Raw genomic sequence first — 22,693 nt, 5'->3', positions numbered from 1 at the left:
ATTTTTATAAACCCAGCATCTGTTGTTAATATGGAATATATCGGTCCACTTCATCTGGTACCTCCCTCACAAATTTTCAAAAAATTATATTTTCTGTACAGAAAGAAAAACGATAATCCGATTCTGCTCCAAATTTGCAAATCCTAATATTTCCGTCAGTGCTAGGTCAGGTGTGAAAATGGGCAATATCGGTCAACTCCATCAAGTACCTCCTTCATAGAGGTCCAACATTTTGAATAATTACAACTCTTATAAAATGTGATGTAAGAGTCCGATTGTCTTCAAATTTCACACGTCTCAATATTTATATTAACTCAAGGTCTGGTGTTAAGATGGAACATGTCGGTCTACTCCTTCTGGTACCTCCCCCACAAAGGGTCGAAATTTTGAATATTCATGAAGCTCATAAAACGCGAAATTAACATCCAATTCCATTCGGACTTGGTACATCTCAATATTTCCATCAACTCTAGATCTGTTATAAAGATGACAGAGATCGAACGATTTCTTCTGGTACTTCGCCCACAAAGGGTCAAAGTTTTGAATAACAAAAATAAAAATAAGCATCCGGCTCCCTTTAAATTTCACAAACACAAATGTTTTTGCCAACACAAGTTCTGTTGCGAATATTATATATACCAGCGAATCCCTTCTGGTAACTCACCCACAAACGGGGTCACAATTTTCAATACTTTTGTCTGTCATAACTTGCGAAACAAGTCAGCGATTCTCATCCAGAAATCTGAAATTAATATAGAATTTACGTTCGATTTTCTTTTAATTTTGTCCATGCCAATATTTTTATCTTTATTAGATGAAATATGAAAATGGATCACTTCGGTCGACTATATCTAGTACCACGCGCACATTTTAACATTTTCTAAAAATTATCACTTATCTCAAATAAAGTCCGAACCTGGTACACCATAATATTTATATCATATTTATTTAGGTCCGATACGAAAAGGACAATATTGGCCCATTCCTTTAGATCCTACTCCATAGAAAATATTAATAACATAAGCCAAAATATATTTAAATAATCGAATATTGGATGTGGGCATAAATCTGTTGGCAAAACCGACTGTTACTTTTTAACTGGTTTAGTTTTACTTTTATAAAATGTAGGGGTTTCCTGTAATTATCGTATAATTATCATGCAACGATGTATCCTCAACCTAAGTGTGTTTCAATAAAACATTTCTTCGAATATATTTTTTTATATTTATTTATAATAATTTTTATTTATTATTCTTAATTATTTTGACAAATAATCTTTTTTTTTTTTTGGTTTTTTTATTTCTTTTTTGGTTTTTCTTCTTATTCTTGTTGTTGTTTGATAGAAATGGTGAATTGTCACACCCGCGTTTACCTATACGTGTGATGTATTTGTTTTATCTCATTAATTTTAAATTTATTTGTTGTTTTTTTTTGTTTTGTTTTACTGTTCTGTTTCTTGTTTTGTTTTCTTAAATTTATTATATAGTATTATTAATTATTATATAATATAATAACTAAATTAGAGATCGAACAAAGGAGAGAGACACAAGTAAACGGAATTGAAAAGAAAACGTAAGAGAGGGCGCGCGAGCTAGCTTGCGCCTTCCTATCCGCTGCCAAATTCACCATTGGGGATTCTTCGTTACTGGATGTAGGGTGCCAGGGTCGCCGTCGCCACAGCGGCAACATTATTGATTATTATATCATCCGATTGATGGTGGTAGTGATACTGGGGCTGTTGCTGATGCATAAATGACTGACGATTATAATTATTATTGTTGTTATTATTGTTATTGTTGCTGTTTGAAATGCCTGTGCGCATAATATCAGTTGTGCTAATGCCCGGCGAACCACCGCCACCGCCGCCATTGGCCATATTGCCGCCGCTGCCAATTGGGCCACCCCCGGTAGCACCATTATTAAAACTATTCGTGAGCACCTCGCCGAAACTTAGCTTTGTTAATTCAGTGGGGAACATATAGAAAATTAATAACATTGTGGCATAAACGAATACATGGAATATAATACAAAACCATATTAAATTTATCTGTGGAGAGCAGAGAGAGAGAGCGGGAGAGTGAGAGAGAGAAAATATTAGTAAGTTGCCATTAGTATTTGTGATCCTCTTTATCTCACCTTTGATTTACGCCGATATTTGGTGACACTAACGAATGGTACTAAAGCTATTGTTAGAATTATACCGCTGAATATACCCGCAAAAATACCGGCAAAATTCAGTTGCCATGGCAGCGTTCCAATAGCGAGGAGTATGGCACCCATAAACATCAGCTTGAACAGGGCCACATGTGGTTTGTGTAAATGTTGCCAATGCGATAATATTAATAGTACCATCAGTGAGGCTATAACACCCGATAACGATGCAAGTGGACCCACCTAGAAGAAGAAAAAAAAAACAAATATTTAAATTTTAAATAAATTCTAGACTGACTGAGACTTGGAAAAGGGTTATTGTATAAGCAATGTTATTCTTAAATCTAATTTTGATATTACCCGATTTTGTTTTTAGCTTTAAATGATATTGAAGTCAGGTTTTATGTTTTGTTAGTTCTAGCTTAAATGAATGCAGTACAGAGGAGCCTTGAATTTACGAACTTTTACAAAAAATAATAAGATACTTGCTTTTTAAATAGTATCTCCATTTGATGTTACTGCATTGTAAATAATGTTTATTTTTAATAAAATTATATAAAAAATGATTTTTTAAATCGAATATTAACTCTGAATAATATAATTTTTTATTCAATACATTAACTAAATCCGGTTGAATGGCTATTAAGATAGTTACCGACAGAGCCGGAGGATCGTATTCGAGAAGTAAAGGTGCAAGCACATGAAAAGCTTGAAGTCAGTAGTCACATTTTTTTAAGACAGTTCATAAAGGAATTACACAGTTCATAAAGGGATTACAGAGCCGCACTAAAATCCTGCCGCCATTTTCCATTATAATTTGACATTAATATGCCTAGCCATGACTTCAAGCTTTTTATGTACTTGCACCATCATATAACTTTCTTCCATTACATTTTTTTAATACCATTTTTCCTTTACTCGATAACTTGTACAAATTTTGACAACCAAAAGTCCAGTAAGTGAGAGATAAATGAGAGAGACTTTTGGGTCACTGAGAGTTTGCAAATTCAAACGGCAAATTTCCCCAATAATTGGTGTGTCTGGTTACCCTAAAATTTGTAACAATTGTTACAAATTGTTACTGGAAGTCGTCTGTTAACCCGAAAGTTCTGCAAAAGAGAGCGGTTGGAGAGAGAAATTTTGACAGTTCTTTCAGTGAGAGTTTGCAAATTCTCGCTGGACAAATTTCTTCTTGCAATCTCTTGCAACTCTTCTTCTTCTCATTCATCGACATTCAATCAGATATTTTCTTTTCTTTATTTATTTCTTTTTGTGATTTTAATTTGAAAATATTGTTTTGGAATTAGCAAGACTAATTGTTTTTGGAGAACAACTTTACAAAATGTGAAAAACATAAATATTAATATTTAATAAGAAAATAAAAGACTATTTCCAACATTTTTAGACAAATGTCATTAGCAACAGGTTTAAAGGATTCCGCGGAATACATCAAATCTATCTTCCTTTTATTGCTCATATTTTTATTTTATTGTCAATTTCCTTTTTATTTATAAAACTTGTGAAATTGGTGGTGGTTCCTTTCCTTTAATTCTTTTAATAGGGGACAAATTGGTTTGTTTTGACAAATCAGCTGATTAGTTGCAAGCTTCTGCAGGAATTTCCTAGCAAAAGAGAATAAAACTACCTTACTCTCTCAGAAAGAAGTTGCTGGACAATTCCTGCTGGAAAAGTAACCAGACACACCTAATAATTATCCAATAACATCAGCTGTTCAACAATCAGTTTTTTTTTGTAAACAAACAAATTTAATCAATCTTTTTTTTTTTTTTTTTTTTGAAAAGATGAGATATAAAATATATTACAAAAATGGCTATGGAAAACGTAAGTAAATATGAAAAATAAACAGTTTAAGAGCGGATGATGAAACATCCACAACATTTTATATATTTTGAGAGATTCGGTAGAAAAAAATTGTACAGTACAGCGTTTCGAAAAAGAATATAAATTCCATTTCTTGTCTTTTACTATTGCAAGGATGAAATTGAAGTACTGCTTATGTCATCTAACCAATCTTCTCTTAAGATACTATGTATACCAAATATCATTACGAATGTAAAGGTCTTAAATACCAAATCGGATGAAATATAGCATGGGAACCATAGCTATATCTGAGGCAATTTTCACCAAATTTGAAGAACGAATTTTTCACATATGGCACGCAATTAAATTGAAATCGGACGATTATATATGGGAGATAAATCTAAATTTGGAACGATTCTCAATAGGTTTCGTCCTTGGGCCGATTAAATGATTTGTAGAAAATTTCATCTCAATCGAATAATAAAGGCGCCCTGTATTTGGTTTGGATCTAGGGGTGTATTTCGTTTCCTTCTGCATGTTACAAACAAATGCACAAAGACATAATACACTGTACCACAGTGTGCCGTAGGGTATAAAAATATTAAAAACTTGTAGGTGGGGTACCAGAACGGATATATATTCATGTCGGATTTAGAGTTGGTATAAAAATTTTCCAGTGACAGCTCTTTATATACGAAGAAAAGAACAACATCAGCAGAAATGGTTTGACAAGTAAAAAAGCGACTTGATCGAAACCCGCGTCGCAGTGGCCGAAAAATGAGCTCGGGGTAAACCCATTGAAAATCCAAAAAGTGCAAGAACTTACACCGCAACAGAAAGAAAATAGACTCAAAAGAGCTAAGGAGTTGTTTCGCTTGGCCGAAAGTAGTGAACTGCCGAAATTGGTTTTCTCCGATGATAAAACATTCCTTTTCCTGCAGTTTGTAAACAAACAAACCTCAAGCAAGCGCTTCGCCGGGAATGGGCCAAAATACCGCAGAGCAACCTTCGGGCAGAGTGTGATGGTTTCATTGGCCGTTTGAAGACCAAAATTGATGCCAAAGGTGACCAATTCGAACAAATCTAAACTTATTCTAAAATTCGATGCTATTTCCGACATGCTTTCACTCAATAAAATTAAAAAAAAAAAAATGTAAAAATTTGTTGCTGTTTTTTTTTATCTCACTCTGTATACCCTCTGTAGGCATATGGCTGGACCGAAGTATTCCACTTCATCTATCACTGAAATATTTGGATGTACAAAATTTAAAGAAAATCGAACATTTATATCCAATTTTATCCGAAAAATTTTTAATCACAAATTTAACCTTTTGTGGAGAAGTTACAAAAAGGAGTGGGCCGATAATTTCCATATATTTGTTTTGACTCCGAGAAACTGACTTGTTGAGCAAGCTATGTTATAATTTAAGTATTGAAATTTTTGAATTTTTTTTTGTAGAGGTACCAGAAGAAGTGACGCGATACACCTGATCTTGCGTTAGTAAAAATATTGGGGCTTGTGAAATTTGAAGAGAATGAGATGCTAATTTCCCATTTTTTGAGAGTCAAAATTATTCAAGATGTTGACGATTTGATAGACAGACGGACTCCCCTATATTATCCTGAAATTGATTTGAAATAGAGACATAGGATATAAACCGTTATTTCGTTGAGGGACGTTTTGACCGTATCAAATTATATACCCTTTGTAGCCTTTGTGACTGAGAATATAGCAAGTAAAAAGGCAGCTAAGTTTGGCCGGGCAGAACTTTTAATACCCTCCACAATTTGGAAGGAACTTGAAAAATTAAAACAAATTCCATCAAAAATACCGTCTAAATGAAAACCATTATATGGGGTCTATACGAAGACATGGACCTACGTATGCAATTTTTTGTCATAGGCTGTAGAACCCATTCCGAACTCAAAATACGAAATATGAAACAACTTCAGTGAATAAAGTTCCTAAAATCATTAAAATATCGAATATCGAGAGGGCACCGTTGTATGGGGGCTATACGATATCGTGGTCCAAAATATAGACAATTCTTTCCAGGGTTAAAGTGCTTTAAAAAAATTTCTACTATGGTTATTTAGGCAATGTCAATGAAAAATATAGCTAAAATCATCAAAATACCGAATATAGGGGGATATACGATATCGTGGAACTATAATATCGTCAATAATCTTACAGTGGGTAAAGTACTCAGAAGGATTTTGTGTGGATTTTCAGACAATTTCATTGAAATAATTGGCTACAATCATCAAAATACCGAAAATCGGGGGCACCGCTATATGATATCGTGGACCGATAGAGCCCATCTTCGAAATTGACCTGCCTGCAGGCAAAAGACTGATATGTGCAAAATTTTAGCTTTCTATTTTAATTCCTTTCGCCTCTAGCAAGATTACAACAGACGAACAGATGGACTGACGGACGGACAGGACAGTCTTAGAATTTAACGCTGATCAAGAATATATAAACTTTGTAGGGCTTAAAATCATTATGTCGATAAGTTACAAACGGAATGACAAACTTAACATATCCTCCATACTATGTATGGTGGAGGATATATAAATTATATACCCTGCCTTATATTGTGAAGGGTATGAACATCAAAAATTATGGCTTTGTCCTTGAACATCCAAAAACCACAAAAATTTAATATCCCCCATTCAAAAGCAACTATTCATTAGCTTACCTCTGGTTTGTATGGCATTAAGACGGCACTTGTCAAATTGCCAGCTAGTCCCGAACCTATATACAAGATGGCCGTTCGGACGGGTCCAATTAAACGCTCCAAATCGGCCAAGAACACATGTTGAAATATCACGGTTATCATTAAATGCAAAATGCCAGCGTGCATGCACAGCGATGTAAAGAGGCGATAAAATTGATCGGGAACTTCGACATTTACAAATGGGAACATGCCGCAGACGTTGTTCAGGCATGAGATCTGAAAGGAGAGAGAGACAATTTTGATTAGATGTATATTCCAGCAGATATTCCAAGCAATCGCTTCACCTGTGAGCAAAGTGAAGCCTCTTCGTGGAAATAACCATTTACAAAATCACAATATTCCCGTGTCGTTATGCGGCATTCACCGTAGATTCCCGCACAGCAGGGATGTCCTATCACCTCGCACACCATATGTTCGGCGGTGTGATCCTTGAAACGAAAACGCTGTGAAAACGAATTCGTTTTACGGCATATGGGCCATTTGGTGATGTCATCGGGCCATTCATATGGTGCTATGGAGGCGGGGGCATCACAGTACTTGGGATCGAGGCCACATACCGAGCCCGATATGCGACCGCCGGGGCCCGATTCGCCGGGTGACCATTTCTTCCAGGTTGATATGGATTTCTGGGCGGGGGGAGACAAAAATCGTTAAAGAAGGGGTGTATTTTAAGGCAAAATTATGGCGACTTACCGTTGGAAACAGCCCCCGCACCGAACAGTCTGCCTGCGAACTTTGTACACAACCCGAGTCGTCGTTTCTTATACAACAGGCCGTCTCTCGCTCCTGACGCCGGGTCTTCATCATTACATCGATAATTTTTACATCACGCCTCATACACGTGGCAAACTTGGCACCCATGTGCACCAGGTCCTGATTGCGCGGCCCAATCCAAATGTTGCGCTGCTCCGTGTGCTGGACCGTCTGCAGACTCAGGCTGGTCACCAGCACCTGACCGGTTCTCTGCTCCACGCCAAAGCCAATGGGACCAATGCCATAGCACAGCAGCGATAGAAATAATACGATAATTTGTACAGTGTTAATCCAATAGGTGAAGAAGGGCCGATGATCGGTCCGATCGTCGAGATCATTAACACAGAATAGTTTTATCTTTTGCGTGGCGGGACGACGCGAATTCTCCAGAACGCCATCCAATATTTGAGATGAAATGCGATTGGCCCGTATGCCGGGTATTTGTGGCGGCGGCTGTTGCTGGCCCTGTTGCGGAGAGTTTTCCTGATCCTGTATGGCGGAGCCATGTAGGACCACAGCCTGTTGCAGGTTGGCCGATTCGTTGTGGTTGACGGTGTTGTTGCTGGTGGTACGCCAACCCTGTGGATTACTCTGGAATATTTGGCGATCGAGATTTTGGGCGCCAGCTGAGCCAGAGGCCCCATTAATTGTGGGATTTCGGGCTGGATTGTTGGATGGTGTGCCGGCCGCCCCATTGGCACCCGATGTGGAAGAGCCATTGTTGGCATTTGCATTGGCATCCATGCCGGAGGGTGAGTCGAAGAAAACCTCATCGTTTAGGGCCGCCACACCCTCATAGATTTCATTGTTCGCCGCCGAACCATCCAAATTCTGGGGATTCTGTACATGAGCGGGGGCAAAACTGCGTGACCATTGGCGGCGTTGCCGGAAATCCATTTGGCGTTTGTTGAGAGCGTTCACCAAATAGCTACAGCCTGAAACCAGCATAGACATGACGGATGGTTTGCGTTCCACATGGTCGCCCGCTCGAAAGTCTATGTTGTAGTAGGGATGATGGAAGTGATCACGTTGGTGGCCGCCGCCGCGACGTCGCAGCGCCCCACCGGAGCCAACACTATCGCTACCATGGCTATCATCATCGTCGGCAGTGTCCTGTACAGGCAGTATGTCGGGTCGTTCCGAGGCATGGTGATGGTTGTGCGAGTGATTGTGTGAGTGGTTGTGTGAGTGATGATGATGTGGCTGCTGCTGCGATTGCTGCTGCTGTTGTTGCTGCTGATAGTGTGAGTGTTGGGCGCCATTATTGAAACCAGAACAATGGGAATTTGAGGGATGTGAACCATTGGCGCCATTGTTGTCCAGCGAACAGCCTTCGGGTAGCTCGGCGGTTTCAGTTTTCAGTGTGCCAAAACGTCGAATGGCCAGACGTCGCTGTCTGCCCTGCCACAGGGCAAAGTCTTCGGCTTCGGTGGACACCTCAAGGCCAAAGAAGCGCATCATTTCGCGACGCATGTATTCGGTGAAGCGTTTTTTGCAAGAGTAGCGTTGTTGTTGTTGCTGCTGTTGATTTATTGTGCTGAGAGCGGCTGATGAGGGTTGTGCCAGCTGTGGCTGAGCCAGCTGGGGCGGAGAGGCCTGCTGGATTTGTAGCTGTGGCTGAGCTAATTGTTGTTGCTGTTGCTGCTGCTGTACGGCCACCTGGGCCGGCTGATAGGTACGCATGGCTGAGGGTACCATGTAATGTTGTTCCTGCATCTGCTGGGGTGATTGCTGCAGCTGCTGTTGTTGTTGCTGCTGCTGATGTAATTGCAGTTGTTGCTGCTGCTGTTGTTGAAACTGCTGCTGGTGGTGATGATTTTGATATTCCGCATTCATCAGCTGCTGCTGCTGCTGGGACTGCTGCTGGATCATTTGATTACTACTCGTTTTGAGTTGACTGTACATTTGGTCAGTGACCATATCCTGCTGCTGCTGCTGCTTCTTTTGGTTTGAGTTGAGCATACGATTGACAAGCGGCATTTGGCCAGCATTTGGCGGCGTTAGAGGTGTTAAGTGGTTTATGTCATTAGCATTGTTGCTGTTGCTGCTGCTGTTGTTGTTGGCGGCGGCATTGGTGGTGGTGGGTGTTAATGTTGTCATGTTCATGTTGGCCAGCTGCTGTTCCAAATATCTTTGATTGCTGGCAGTGCTGGAACCACTGACTCCATTGGAGCCACTGGAATTGGTTAAGGCGGCCGCTGCCGCCACCGCTGCTGCTGCCAAGGGAGTTGTGGGCATCATTTGAGGTACTGGACTTATGGGTCCAGTGGTCTGTGTGGTCTGATGAACACCTGTGGTACGACGCACCGTTTTGCAGTGCAAACATGTGGCAGCTGAGGTGGTGGAGCCAACAGATGTCGCTCCAGAACTTAATACCAGGCCTGTGTTGTTGGCTGCCACTCCCGCCGTTGAGCTCTCATCTTTTCTCACATTTGTGGTACAGAGACCCACTGTCGTTGTGGCTGCCACCGAGGAAAGCGAGCTCATGTCACCGACATTATTCGACATGGTGGCACTTATTGTGGTGGAGGACATCTCCTGCTGCATGTCCGTCAGCATGGAACACATGCCCGTGCCACTGGCCATGTTACGCTGATTGCTGCCATACACTGGTGGCGGCAGCTGGGAACGTGCCACAGTACTGGTTATGTTCAGACTACTTTGGGGAGAGCTGACACAGCCCACGGCCGTAATGGTGGCCACCATATGCGGCTGATTCACCACACTACACTGGGTGGTCATCATGCTGAAGGTTTTGCTATAGGTGTGGGCTGCCGCTGCGGCCGCCATCATACCCTGACCATCGCTGTTTATCAGATGATGTACCACCGGCGAATCTTTGCCAGATATTTTTGTACCTCCCCCCATTGCTGCGGCCGCCGCCGCAGGCCCACATTGACTACTGGCCCTAATGCGTGGTGACGAAGCGTAATGTTCCTTCGTTTGATTTAGACTGGCCAGCGGCTGCAATTCGCCGCCAGCTATTTGCTGATCCGAGGAGCAACATTTCAAGTTTCGATTGCGATATGGCAGTGTACTGGGTGAAGACGAGGATTGAGGTCCACATTTCGTTGTGGTTACAGCCGTTGGACCTGGATATTGTTGCACCATCTGTGGCAGCTGGGACTGATGTGACGACGATGCGACCTGGGGTTTGCTGTAGTGTGTGTGCGCATGATGATCGGCCACATATAGCTCATGGGGTGGTGGTGGGGTGGGTACGTAACGCTTGACCGGTGTATGGGCCGACGAGGACAAATAGCTGTAGGTGTCGCTCGGCACCAATGATGGTGGGGGGCAATTTTTCAAATAGTGACTAGACGAACTGCTCAGATAACGTCCCGTCTGCGTTGGCACCGCCGAGCCAGCTGCCGCTGCCGGATTGGAGGGTGAGGAGCTGGAGCTGGAATTCAAATCACGATAACGATGATGATCCGTTGTCGTTGCCGTCGTCAAACGATAACGGCTGGTATTGGGCGAGGCAGAACGTTGCAGATTCTGTCCAGCACTGCCACCACCATATTTCAGGCCATGGTGGCGTTGCAGCGATGCATTCATTGGTCCACATCCAATTGCCGACGATGAACAGCCAGCCAAACCCCCGGTTGATATTGACGAGTTCGAGGTGGAAGATGACAAGGTTTGCTGATGATGATGCTGCTGCTGCTGCTGTTGGTGGTGGTGATGATGGTGATGGTGTGGCGGCAGAAGATCATCACTGGCGTCATTGTGTCCATTCGGTGGCGAGACCACACAATTACCATCAATAAAACGATCACTGTTGGGCGCCGGTGATGGTGGTGGCAAACTACAGGCCAATGAGTCATCGTATCTTTCCATGGGCTGCAGACTTAGTTTGACATGCGGTGGTGGTGGCTGTTGATGTGACTGTTGATGCTGATGGTGTTGCTGATGCTGCTGCTGTTGATGCGTGTGCGAGTGATGTAGGTACAGTTCATTGGGATGGGGACTAAAATGTCCCGGTGATATTTCAGTACCGCAGTCCGTTGTTATGTCCGAACTGCATTGTAATGTGTTGCCCATCAATTGTTGTTGATAGCTCAGCGATGATTTACGGCGCAGTGTTGTATTGCTGCCCACACAGGCAGCAGAAGCAGCACTTCCGCTGCCGCCACTCCCACCCCCACTGCCATTGCTGGCACCGGAGCTAAGCGACAGCTGTGTCATGTGTGGTGGCAAGACATTACTGCTGCTGCCACGTCGATTCATAACCGATGACAAATGTTGGTGTTGATGTTGGTGGTGTTGCTGCTGCTGCTGCGACTGTTGGCTGTGATGATGATGCGATGACTGTTGCTGTTGCAACTGCATTTGCATCTGAGTCTGTTGCTGTTGCTGCTGTTGGTGGTGTTGCTGCTGGTGTTGATGCTGATGATGTTGATGCATGTGTTGATGATGCATCTGTTGTTGTTGTTGCTGCTGCTGTTGTTGTTGGCCATTGTTGTGAGAATGCCCATGACCATGTGATGATGTATGCATTTGATTGTGATGATGATCCGTTTCACAGCTACCAATATTCGAGCACAATTGGTTGGCCTTTGGCGAGAGCATATTCTGCATGGTCGTAAATAGTCTGCAAAAAAGGGAGGAAGAGTGAAAAATTAAGGTTATTTTTTAATAGAAATAAAATATTATAAAAAAACTCTGAGAAGAGGTCCTAGACGAGATGATTCATTTTCAAAAGGTGAAATTATAACGCCCACAAAAGCTCGAATACCCACTAGAATATAGTTACTTGGAGAGTTCATTTCGGTTTTTAGGATGTGTTGATGTCAAAAATATTTTGGAAGGATAAAATCCGCAGGACGTTATCGCTGTGACACCAAAAACAATAATGTACATGTTTTGTTATGCTGACTTGCAATTTGCCAAACTGAAACTTATCGATGAATTTAATGACTCTGATTCAATGGGAAATCCCATCAATTGTGAATTTCCAATTGTTAAATACATTCTAAGAAAAAATATACATTTTAATCAGGGTGTGTTTTGTAAAAAAAGGTAAATAAATAATAAGAAAAAAAACGGGCGGGGCCGACTTTATGATACCCTACACTACTTTGCTAATTTAGTAGAGCTCCGCACAACAATTAAAAGTTTTTATGGGAGAATTCAATCATACACGCTATGATTATAATTATAATTTAAAGATCAACGGGCTAAATATGCCGAAGCATTTGTATCTTTTAAATTCGGAATTGTATTGCCTATTTGGTGCACAATTAATTTGAAATCGGATAAAGATATATATGGGAGCTATATCTAAATCGGAACCGATCTCGATAAAATTTGGCAAAGATATTTCTGAGCTGTATTTGATATATTTTCCTGAATATTGTTGTTACAGAGTGCAAATTACGGCTGTGGGTAACAAAAATAACAAATCGGATGAACAGTATATATGGGAGCTATAGCTATATCTGAACCGATTTCGATCAAATTTGGCATACTCATTTTCAGGCCTAATTGGCCTGGTTGTATGTGCAAAATTCAATACTATTCGGGCTGATATTACACGTTTGGTGCACAATAAAAGGCAAATCGGACGAAGATATATATGGGAGTTATATCTAAATTTTGACCGATTATCTCCTATTTCAATAGGGCCCGTCCTTGGGCCAAACAAATGATTTGTGCAAAATTTCATCTGGATAGGGCAATAAATGCGAACTGTACTTTGTTTACAAAAATTACATGGACAGACGGACGGACGGGCATGCATAAATCGACTCAGAATTTGAGTCAAAGGGAACTATGGGTCTATCTCGTTTACTTTTGCCTGTTACAAACAAATGCAGAAAGACATAATACCCTGACCACCTTGTGACGTAGGGTATAAAAACAAAAACCCGTTTTGCCGACAGATGTATACCCCCCGCCCTGACTTATGACAGATTTGGACTACTTAATATGAGATATGTGCAAATTTTTGGAAAATGTGGAAATATGTGTGAGGTAACAGATACAGTGGACTGAAGTATTCCGTTTTTATACTTCATCTAATACAGATAAAAATATTGGTATGTGCAAAATTTGAAAGAAATCGAATTTTTATATTCAATTTTATGCGAAATCATAAATTCCGATATTCTTATCAGATTTCTCATTAAGAGAAATAGTAAGATGTAGCATGTTGTAAAAAATCGCAAACTTGTTCTGACATATATAAGTATTGGAAATTGTGACCCTTTGTGGGTGAGGTAACAGAAGTGGTTGACAGATGTATATCATCTTCACAACAGATTATGTGTTAGCAAAAATGTTTGTATGTGAGAAATTTGAGGAGAAGGACGGATGGATTTGGATGCTTATTTCACTTTCTTTGAGCGTTTCGGTTTTCAAAATCTTGAACCCTATGTGGGGGAAGTACCAGAAGAAATGGTGCGATATCTACCATCTTTATAACATATCTTGTTTTGATGGAAAGATTGAAACATACCAAGTCTGAATGAAATCGGATATTAATTTCGCGTTTTATGGAGTGGACCGTATTATTCCATTTTCACACTAGACCTTGGGTTAATAAATGTATTATCAAATGTGTAATTTGAAGAAAAAATCGGATTATCGTTTCTCTATCTGTGCCAAAAATATATTTATTTGAACCATTTGTGGGGGGAGGTACCAGAGGAGTGGACCGATATATTCCATCGTAACACCAGACCTTGGGTTAATATAAATAATGGGATGTGTGAAATTTGAAGACAATCGGACTTATACATCTCATTATATAAGAGTTACAATTATTAAACATTTTGAGCCTTTGTGGGGGAGGACTTTGTTGGAGTGGACTGATATTGCCCATTTATTGCACCTGACCTTATCTCTGAAGCAAATGTTAGAGCAAAATCGAACGATTCTTCGTCTTCCTGAGTAGTCAAATATTTTTTTGAAAATTCCGATCTTTTGTGGGTTTGGTACCAGATGGATTTGATCGATACTGTCCTCTCGATCCGAACTTGATCTAAGTTTGTAAATGATATTACGATATACCAAGATTGGACCAAATCGGATACTCCCGAACACCTCTAGATCAATTCCAAATGTCTTGAAACGGATTGGGTCAAAAGAGACCTTGAGTCTAAAACCGTTATTTCGATGAGGTGCGTTTTGACTGAATCAAATGATATATACCATCTCTAGCCATACTAATTTTTAAATATGTTGCACCACATAATTGGTCTATTTGAAAGTCATTTCAAATATCCAGTTTCTTTCTTCGATTTTCGATTTGTAGGTAATGATGCATTTACATATTAAAATCAGCTGTTGTAGTTATTGCGTGCCCTTTCGAATAATCTTCAACGAACTGAAAGAAACATTTTCCCTAATCCTGCGTTCTCTAAAGACTTGAAAAATTACCGCAAATGGCTCAAGTGGAGAAATTGAAGATTTGGTATTTAAATTTATTTTTTCTAAGAAAAATGAAGACTCAATGATTTTTGGTACAAGATTTCCTAGAAATACCTTTTCAAAGTTTCGTCAAGATCGGTTCAGATTTGGATACATCTCTCCAATGAAGTTGTTTCACCCGATTTTAAGTTTAAGTCATAACATGCTCTGTATAGCAATGATATTTGGTGCGGGAGGTCACATAAACTTAGTGGAGATCGATTAAGGTATAACTTTTATTTGCTAGTTCCAACTAGTTTCAATTTTAAACCGCTCTAAAGCCGTAATAAGCCTTTAATACTTAAATTACCCATATACATGGTACAATGAAGAGAAGGTAGGCCAACTTTGAAAAAATTGCAAGTAGAGAGGTCTACCTGTTTGGCTTGTAATGTCAGAATTAGTATCAAAACAATATAAAATCAAACAACTTGTTGCATTTATTTTGAATAAATAATTGAAAACCGCGATAACTGAATGAAAGGTCAACGCTTCTTTTCAAAATCATGTACTATATATCTCTAAAGGATTATTTCGCTACAAAAACTCTAGAATTTGTCGAAAAATACCCGAATTTGAATATTTTCAGAACAATTTTTTTGTTATTGAAAAGAAAACGCATACATAAACAAATAAAGATGACATATTAAGCCAAGAAAATAAAAAAATTAAAATCATATGGTATCATAGCCCTACCTTGATATCTTTGTACCATGCCCATATATACGATTATATGTTACAGATTGCTCTACTTAATGTCTACAAAATGTGTCTCATAGAAATAAGTCTTTTGATCTCATTGGTCGAAGTACGCTTTAGGCCCTTGGTAGTTCAAATTTAGAACTACATAACGTGTTTACCAAACCTATATTGAGTTCCATTGGTATCCATTTACAACAATTACAAATTTTGAAAACCCCATTCGGCAAATATTGAAAAATGAGCTTGGGGTAAAGCCATTGAAATTCCTGAACTTACACCGCAACAGAAAGAAAATAGACTCCAAAGAGCTAAAGAGTTGCTTCGCTTGGCCGAAAGTGGTGAATTGCCGAATTTGGTTTTCTCCGCTCCGATGAGAAAACATTCGTTGTCCAGCAGTTTGTAAACAAATAAAATGATCGTGTTTATTGCCAAAGAAGTCAGCTGAAAATGTGTACCTTCGGTTGGCCAACAGAACTCTAACCCCGGCCATGGTGATGGTGTGGTCCGCCATAACACCACGTGCCACCCAAGAATGGTTACAAAATGAGGTCCCTCGCTTCATTTCCAGCGCACAATTTGGACTATTGTGTCTGGAGTATTTTGGAAAGCAAGGTTGGCACCGAAAAATTCCAAAGTATCGATCACCTCAAGCAAGCGCTTCGCGGGGAATGGGCCAAAATACCGCAGAGCAATATTCGGGCGTTTGACGGTTTCATTGGCCGTTTGAAGGCCATAATTCGTGCCAAAGGTGGCATATTTATACTAAATTCTGTTACATATTCCAAATTTGGAGACTGTATCTTTTATCGATCAATACCGATTCTGATGCTATATCTCCAGTTCTAAGCGGATTTTTAAAAATGTATATAGCCTATGTTACTTTCAGGCGATGCTGTGGTACATATGGCAATTTTCAGGAAAATCTGTTGAGCGGTTTTCGGGTCCATAAATTACAAACTAACAAACAATGAAACGTACCAACATTTTCCGCTGTTATAGATATAGATACCAGGAGGGTATATTCAATTCCGAGCGAAATGAAGAAGGCTGATAAACTCACATATTTTTTTATGTCTGTAGGATTTGTGATATTGAAAATGGACCATATCGATTCGCGTTTCAAAACCTTAAGGTGTTTTAATCATTTTAGCCACAACTTTAAAACGAATTAAAATTCGTTTAACAGTTTGTGTTCCCAATATGTAGGATGCATCCTTCCATCCCTGTTGGTTCGAGTTTTAATATAATCCCCATATAACTGCACCTCTCGATATTCAATATTTTATTCCAATTTTTCACGGGCATTGTTTCAAATTTGGTACTTGGAGATCGTCATGGATGCTTCCATTTATGACAGAAAAAATGCTAATAGAGGTTCACATTTTCTTAAAGCCAACGTCCCTCCTAGATATTCGGTATTTTCACGATTTTAGCCAAAAATTGTCATCGAAATTATTCCAGATCTAGAATTTGGAGATCTCAATGGGTGCATCTTCCCATGACAGAAAATTACCTGAACAGGTCAAGGGTCGTATAGTCACTATATAATGGTACTTTCCTATATTTCGTACTTGTTTAGCGGATTTTTTATCAATGTCGGTATTTAACAATAGTAACTATATTCTCTGACATAGGTTGGCGGTATAGTTTCAAATTTGATATTTGGAGTCCGTAATGCCATATATCAGTCCCTCTCTATATTTTAGGTACAATATTCACCGAAATTGTTTGAAATGTCGTATTTGAAGTTCCTAATAGGTATTACAGCCTGTGACAGAAAATAGACAGGTTCAGGTCTTAGTATAGCTTCGATATAACGGTACCTCCCTATATTCGATATTTTGATGATTTTAGCTACATTATTCACCGGATTTTCGTCAAGTTTCGTATTTGAATATTGTAATAGCTTATGTTTGGGAAATTTAAATACCAATGTTTGGGAAATTTAAATACCAATTTAAATACCAATCACCTTAATTGTCTGCTCATTTTCCCATTAGTATGGTTTTTTATACCGGACGCAAAACATATGATAATTGTGGATCTAGTGGTCCAATTCTGTGTCCACTTGGCAGCCTATTTTAATCGAATTGAGGCAGGTGTTTGGAACGTATTTGTCTAATATAAATTGTGTCCTGATTTTCGGTGAAATACGATAGACCTTTTTATACCCAACTCCAGAATGTGGCCAGGGTACAAACAAACAAAAGGAAACGAGGCCCATAGTTCCTTTTGATGATCTGCATAGAGTCACATTTTGAGTCGATTTATACATGTCCGTCTGTCCATGTATTCTAGTAAGCAAAGTACAGATCGCATTTTATGAACGATGCAGATGATATTATGTACAAATCTTTTGTTTGACCCAAGGGCGAACCGTATTGATATTGGAGATAATCGGTCAAAATATAGATATAGCTCCCATATATGTTTTCGTCCGAATATCTTTTAATTGTGCACCAAATGTATAATATCAGTCCAAAACGTATGGAATTTTGCACATATGACCAAATTAGGCCTGGAAATAGGTATGCTATATAGCCATATATATTTTTCATCCGATTTGTTATTTTTTTCCTCCGCAGCCGTAATATGCACTCTGCAACAACGATATTTGGGAACATATATCAAATACAGTTCAGAAATATTTTTGGTAAATGTTATCGAGATCGGTTCAGGTTTGGGTACCAGGACCCATATGCATATATCTTCGTCCGATTTGCCTTTTATTGTGCACCAAACGTGTAATATTAGCCCAAATGGGATGGAATTTGATATTTACTACCAAATTGAGTCTAGAAACAAGTATGTCAAAATTTGTGAAAATCGGTTGAAATATAGCTATAGCTCCCATATATATTGTTCATCCGATTTGTTATTTTTGTGTTCCGCAGCCTTAATATGCACTCTGTAACAACAATATTTGGGGAAATATATCAAATACAGCTTAGAAATACTTTTGCTAAATTTTATCGAGATCGGTTCAGATTTGGTTATAGGACCCATATGCATATATCTTCGTCCGATTTGCACCAAACGTGTAATATTATCCCAAATGGGATTGGCACTTACTACCAAATTGAGTCTAGAAACAAGTATGTAAGATTTTGTAAAAATCGGTTCAGATATAGCTATAGCTCATATATATATTGTTTATCCGATTTCTTGTATTTGTTCTCCACAGCCGTAATATGCACCCCACAACAACGTTATTTGGGGAAATGTATCAATTATAGTTCAGAAATACCTTTGCCAAATTTTATCGAGATCGGTTCAGATTTGGATATAGCTACCACATATATCTTTATCCGATTTCAAGCAAATTGTGCACCAAATGGGTAATACAAGTCCGAATCGAAAAGGCAAAAATGCCTCGGCAAATTTAGTAGAAACCGATTCAGGGGTGGATATTCTTCTCATATATAAGTTCCTTTGGACTTTAAATTATACTCATAGTTGGTGCGATTTAATTCTTACAAATTCCCCATAAAAACATTTATTTGTTATGTGAAGCCCTACTAAATATTCAAAGTAGAGTAGGGTATCATAAAGTTGGCCCGCCCGACTTTAAGACATTTTTTACTGGTTTTAAATGGGGTTTTTTATGTCTGGAGTACGCCAATATCTTAAATTTTTGAGGCGACAATTTATTTTAAGGATCAATTCCGTCTACCATAAATAAAATCCAATTGGCCCCAAGGAAATAGTTTTGAAAACTGTCTCAAAGCAAAAAGACTCACTTTTGCATACATATATGTAGAATACACGTGAGGGGAGGGGGATTTTTTTCTCATAATTTGTAGACTTGTTTTAATCTTCCAACGAAAGACAGTGACTGTCATGTTGCCACCTCGCCCTCCTCGTCAATTATTAAATATTTCATTGCATTAATAATATGTAGAAACTCTTTTTATTTGTGCGTATGGCTGGTTGGTCGGTCGCTCGATGGGTCCATAATGTGAAAGATGTGTGTGTGTTGGGGGGCTTTTCACTTAATAATGCTTCTTGGGGGGGGGGATGGTAGACAATGTCTATATTGAAGGTAAACAGAAAACAGAAGCCAATAACAACAACAACACAAAAGTTATGATACCAAATTCGTATCATAGCCAAAGGATAACAGCAAACAGCAGGAGGAAGAGCAATGAGAAGTGAAAAAATAATGACAAATTAGGCAAAACAATAATACAATTCGGAGAAAATCACAAATCAAATGAAATTTGGAAATATACATAAAATATTGAACGGGAATACTTGTCTAATATTTCATGGCAGTGATGGGTGTCCTTTACACCATTAAAATTTAATTATTTTTCGCAGTTTAGGAAATAAATAATTTTCAAGTCTCTCGGACTTAGCACACCTTTTTTCACTGATATTTTACGAAAAAAAAGACAGTTTCGTGGGGTTTCGTTTTCTTTTTCTTTTTTGAGTTTTCAAGAATATCCTTGCCATTTGTTGGTTAAGAAATATGCAAAAATAAATATGGGTGGTGGTACTTGCATGAAACCTTACATTAATTGTTGCCTGGCTGCCTGGCAACGTTTCGGTGACAGGCTGGCAAACACATCACACCGAACGGCGACACATCACAGCGATTTTGCCAGAGAACTAACCCATTTCACTCAAGAATTTCATTTGCGAAAAAGTCCTTTGTTTATCCTTTAACACTGATAATTTTTCTATTACACCGTCTATATTTTTTTTTGTTTTTTTTTTTTTAGTTACAAAAATTAAATGTCCATAGGCTCGCCAACAAAATTTAAGATGAAAAATAATACACTGGGGCGACCTTCAGTTTTCAACAAAAAAAAATCTTTTTTTCTTCTCTTCTGGCCACACACACAAAAATTTATATCCTTCGTCGTTTCGTCGATGTTGATGGCGATGGCGATGATGGTGGTGGCGATGATGATGATGGTGGGAAGGAACACGGAAAATGGGGAAAAAACTAACTAACTTCACTTTCTATGACGAAGATGTTGTGGACGCACATCCGTATATATCTCGAGTTCTCCTGCGGGGTAAATCCTGCCAGCAGGACGTTCGTTCTTGTTTTTTGTTTCTTGGCAAAACAGGACTCACCTTAACTTCTAGATTCCATTTGGTTGGTTGTTTTGTTGATTACTTTTTTCTTCTTGTAGAATTATTTTTTTTCCTTTTTCGTTTCTGCTTCTTTTGTTTAAACTATGATATATATATAGAGAGAGCGATGTATGTTGTTGTTGTGGTTGTTGTTGTGTATATATATATATATATAAGTATTTATATATAATTTGTTTAAAACTCAAAAAATCCGAATTTAAATCTTCCATTTATAATTTCTTGCGTTTCTGTGGATTATTTCGTTTTTCATTTTTATTATTTCTATTATTTCTTTTTTTTTTCTTTTTTGTGTTGTGGTGTGTGAATGACAATCCTTTTGACTGTTTTTCTTTGCTTCGTTTGGGTTTTTTTGCCTTTCCTCTTTTGGAATGTTGTTTATGTGTATACCATCGTCGTATCGATTTCTCACGGCTGCTCGTTGCTGGTGCTGCTGCTCACGTCCGACATATTCGACAAAATAATACCATTCGCAAATTTTCTTCATTCGATTCGATTCCGTTTTGCAAATTTCATCGGCAATTTGTCACAAAATCATCTTAATTTTATTGAATTCTAAAACTACCGTTAGTATTTATTACAATTATGTACACTTGGTTATTTATTAGTTAACTATTTATGGTAAAATTTTGAATAAATGTTCTTTTGTTTGTGCTGTGTAATGTTTTGCTCATCGTCCTTTTGCCACCACTACAGATGTAACGACCTGAGAGAATCGAATCAACTAACCCAACAATCAAACAACCAACCAACCGACCAGTGTTGTGTAGTCGCGACTACTAACAATGATGGCACACTCACGTACACAGGCACACACGTAGAGGCATATGGAACGAGAGAGAGAGCGCGCGAGAAAAACCAAAAGGAAGAGCACACACACTCACACGCAATAGACAACCCCCAAAGTTTTCACTTGAAACAATGGCTTAGCTTTGCGCTCTCAGCTCTTTCTCTCTCTGTGTGTTTGACGACCAACCGAATAATGAACTGCCATTTGGAATTTGGTTGAACCTGTTTGGAGATTATTTGCTATGTGGGTGTAATTGATATTTGGTATTGCATTGTTACCGTTAAAATTTTGCATTGCTACCGTTACAATTTCGCATGGGGGAAGTGGTTGCCAGATTGGGGATATATACAACAGGGAAAGAAGATATATAATTGGTATTTGAGAGCCCCAAAAAACGGTCCTACGACAAACTGATATCTAAAAGTTATTGAAGCGCTATTAAGAGACGTTTAAAAGTGTAGCAAGTGCCCGCTAATTCTACAGCGAAAAGTCCACCTTAACATATTCATTCCATTAGCGGTTAAAATAAGTTAACATTGGTAACTATGTTGTTAACAACAGAGGTATTTCCACAAGGTTGCCATATTTACTCTGTCTTGACCTATCTTTATACCTTCCACCTTGCATGGTATGGAGGGAATATTTATTTCGTCATTCCGTTTGTAACTCATCGCAAATATATAATTGTAGACCTAACAAAGTATATATATTCTTGATCAGCGTAAAATGCTAAGCCGATTTAACCCTGTCCGTCCGTCCGTTTGTTGTAATCACGCTAGGGTCAAAAGGAATTAAGATATGAAGCTAAAATTTTGCACAGATCAGTCTTTTCTCTGCATGCAGGTCAAGTTCGAAGATCTTTTACATCGGCCCCATATAACGGTACCCCGTGATATTCGGTATTTTGATGATTGTACCCAAATTTTTCAATGGAATTCTCGGAAAATCCACGCAAGGAGTTCCTTATGAGTACTTTATCCCCAGAAAAAGAATTGTTTATATAGATCTGCGATATCGTATATCCCCCATATAACGGTACCTCCCTATATTCGGTATTTTGATGATTGTAGCCACATTTTCCAATGGAATTCTCTGAAAATCCACACAAGGAGTTCCTTATGAGTACTTTACCCCCTGGGTGAGAATTGTCTAAATAGGTCCACGATATCGTATATTCCCCGGTACCTCCCACCATTCAGTATTTTGATGATTTTAGCAA

At 38.9% G+C, this 22,693-nt stretch overlaps 1 protein-coding gene across 2 annotated transcripts; it reads right to left on the bottom strand.

The window, feature by feature from the left end:
* Nucleotides 1-1,286: 1,286 nt before the first annotated feature.
* LOC101895832 (inactive rhomboid protein 1) lies at nucleotides 1,287-21,438 on the bottom strand. Of its 2 annotated transcripts, none has more exons than XM_011293557.3 (6): nucleotides 20,667-21,438; nucleotides 7,407-12,060; nucleotides 6,998-7,339; nucleotides 6,675-6,929; nucleotides 2,137-2,394; nucleotides 1,287-2,047 (listed from the first exon to the last, which is right to left on the bottom strand). In XM_011293557.3, exons 2-6 carry the CDS (start codon nucleotides 12,045-12,047, stop codon nucleotides 1,643-1,645), a joined length of 5,901 nt encoding a protein of 1,966 aa, XP_011291859.1. In that variant the 5' UTR covers nucleotides 12,048-12,060; nucleotides 20,667-21,438; the 3' UTR covers nucleotides 1,287-1,642. The 2 variants fall into 2 exon arrangements, with proteins under 2 accessions (XP_011291859.1, XP_019891770.1); XM_020036211.2 differs by lacking the exon at nucleotides 20,667-21,438 and adding an exon at nucleotides 20,097-20,281.
* Between the last annotated feature and the right edge of the window lie 1,255 nt (nucleotides 21,439-22,693).

This window comes from Musca domestica, unplaced genomic scaffold (assembly GCF_030504385.1).
Source record: "Musca domestica strain aabys unplaced genomic scaffold, Musca_domestica.polishedcontigs.V.1.1 2, whole genome shotgun sequence".
Taxonomy (NCBI): domain Eukaryota; kingdom Metazoa; phylum Arthropoda; class Insecta; order Diptera; family Muscidae; genus Musca; species Musca domestica.
Note: the sequence above shows the minus strand (reverse complement) of the source record. Positions and strands in the feature narration are given on the sequence as shown.

What these genes read in the sequence shown, in the direction of transcription:
- LOC101895832 (XM_011293557.3), bottom strand. Translation starts at nt 12,047, where the DNA reads ATGCAGAATATGCTCTCGCCAAAGGCCAACCAATTGTGCTCGAATATT. An exon ending in AGGCTTCACTTTGCTCACAG is followed by an intron (nt 6,930 to 6,997) that starts GTGAAGCGATTG and finishes CTCTCCTTTCAG; the next exon opens with ATCTCATGCCTGAACAACGT. An exon ending in AATATCGGCGTAAATCAAAG is followed by an intron (nt 2,048 to 2,136) that starts GTGAGATAAAGA and finishes TGCTCTCCACAG; the next exon opens with ATAAATTTAATATGGTTTTG.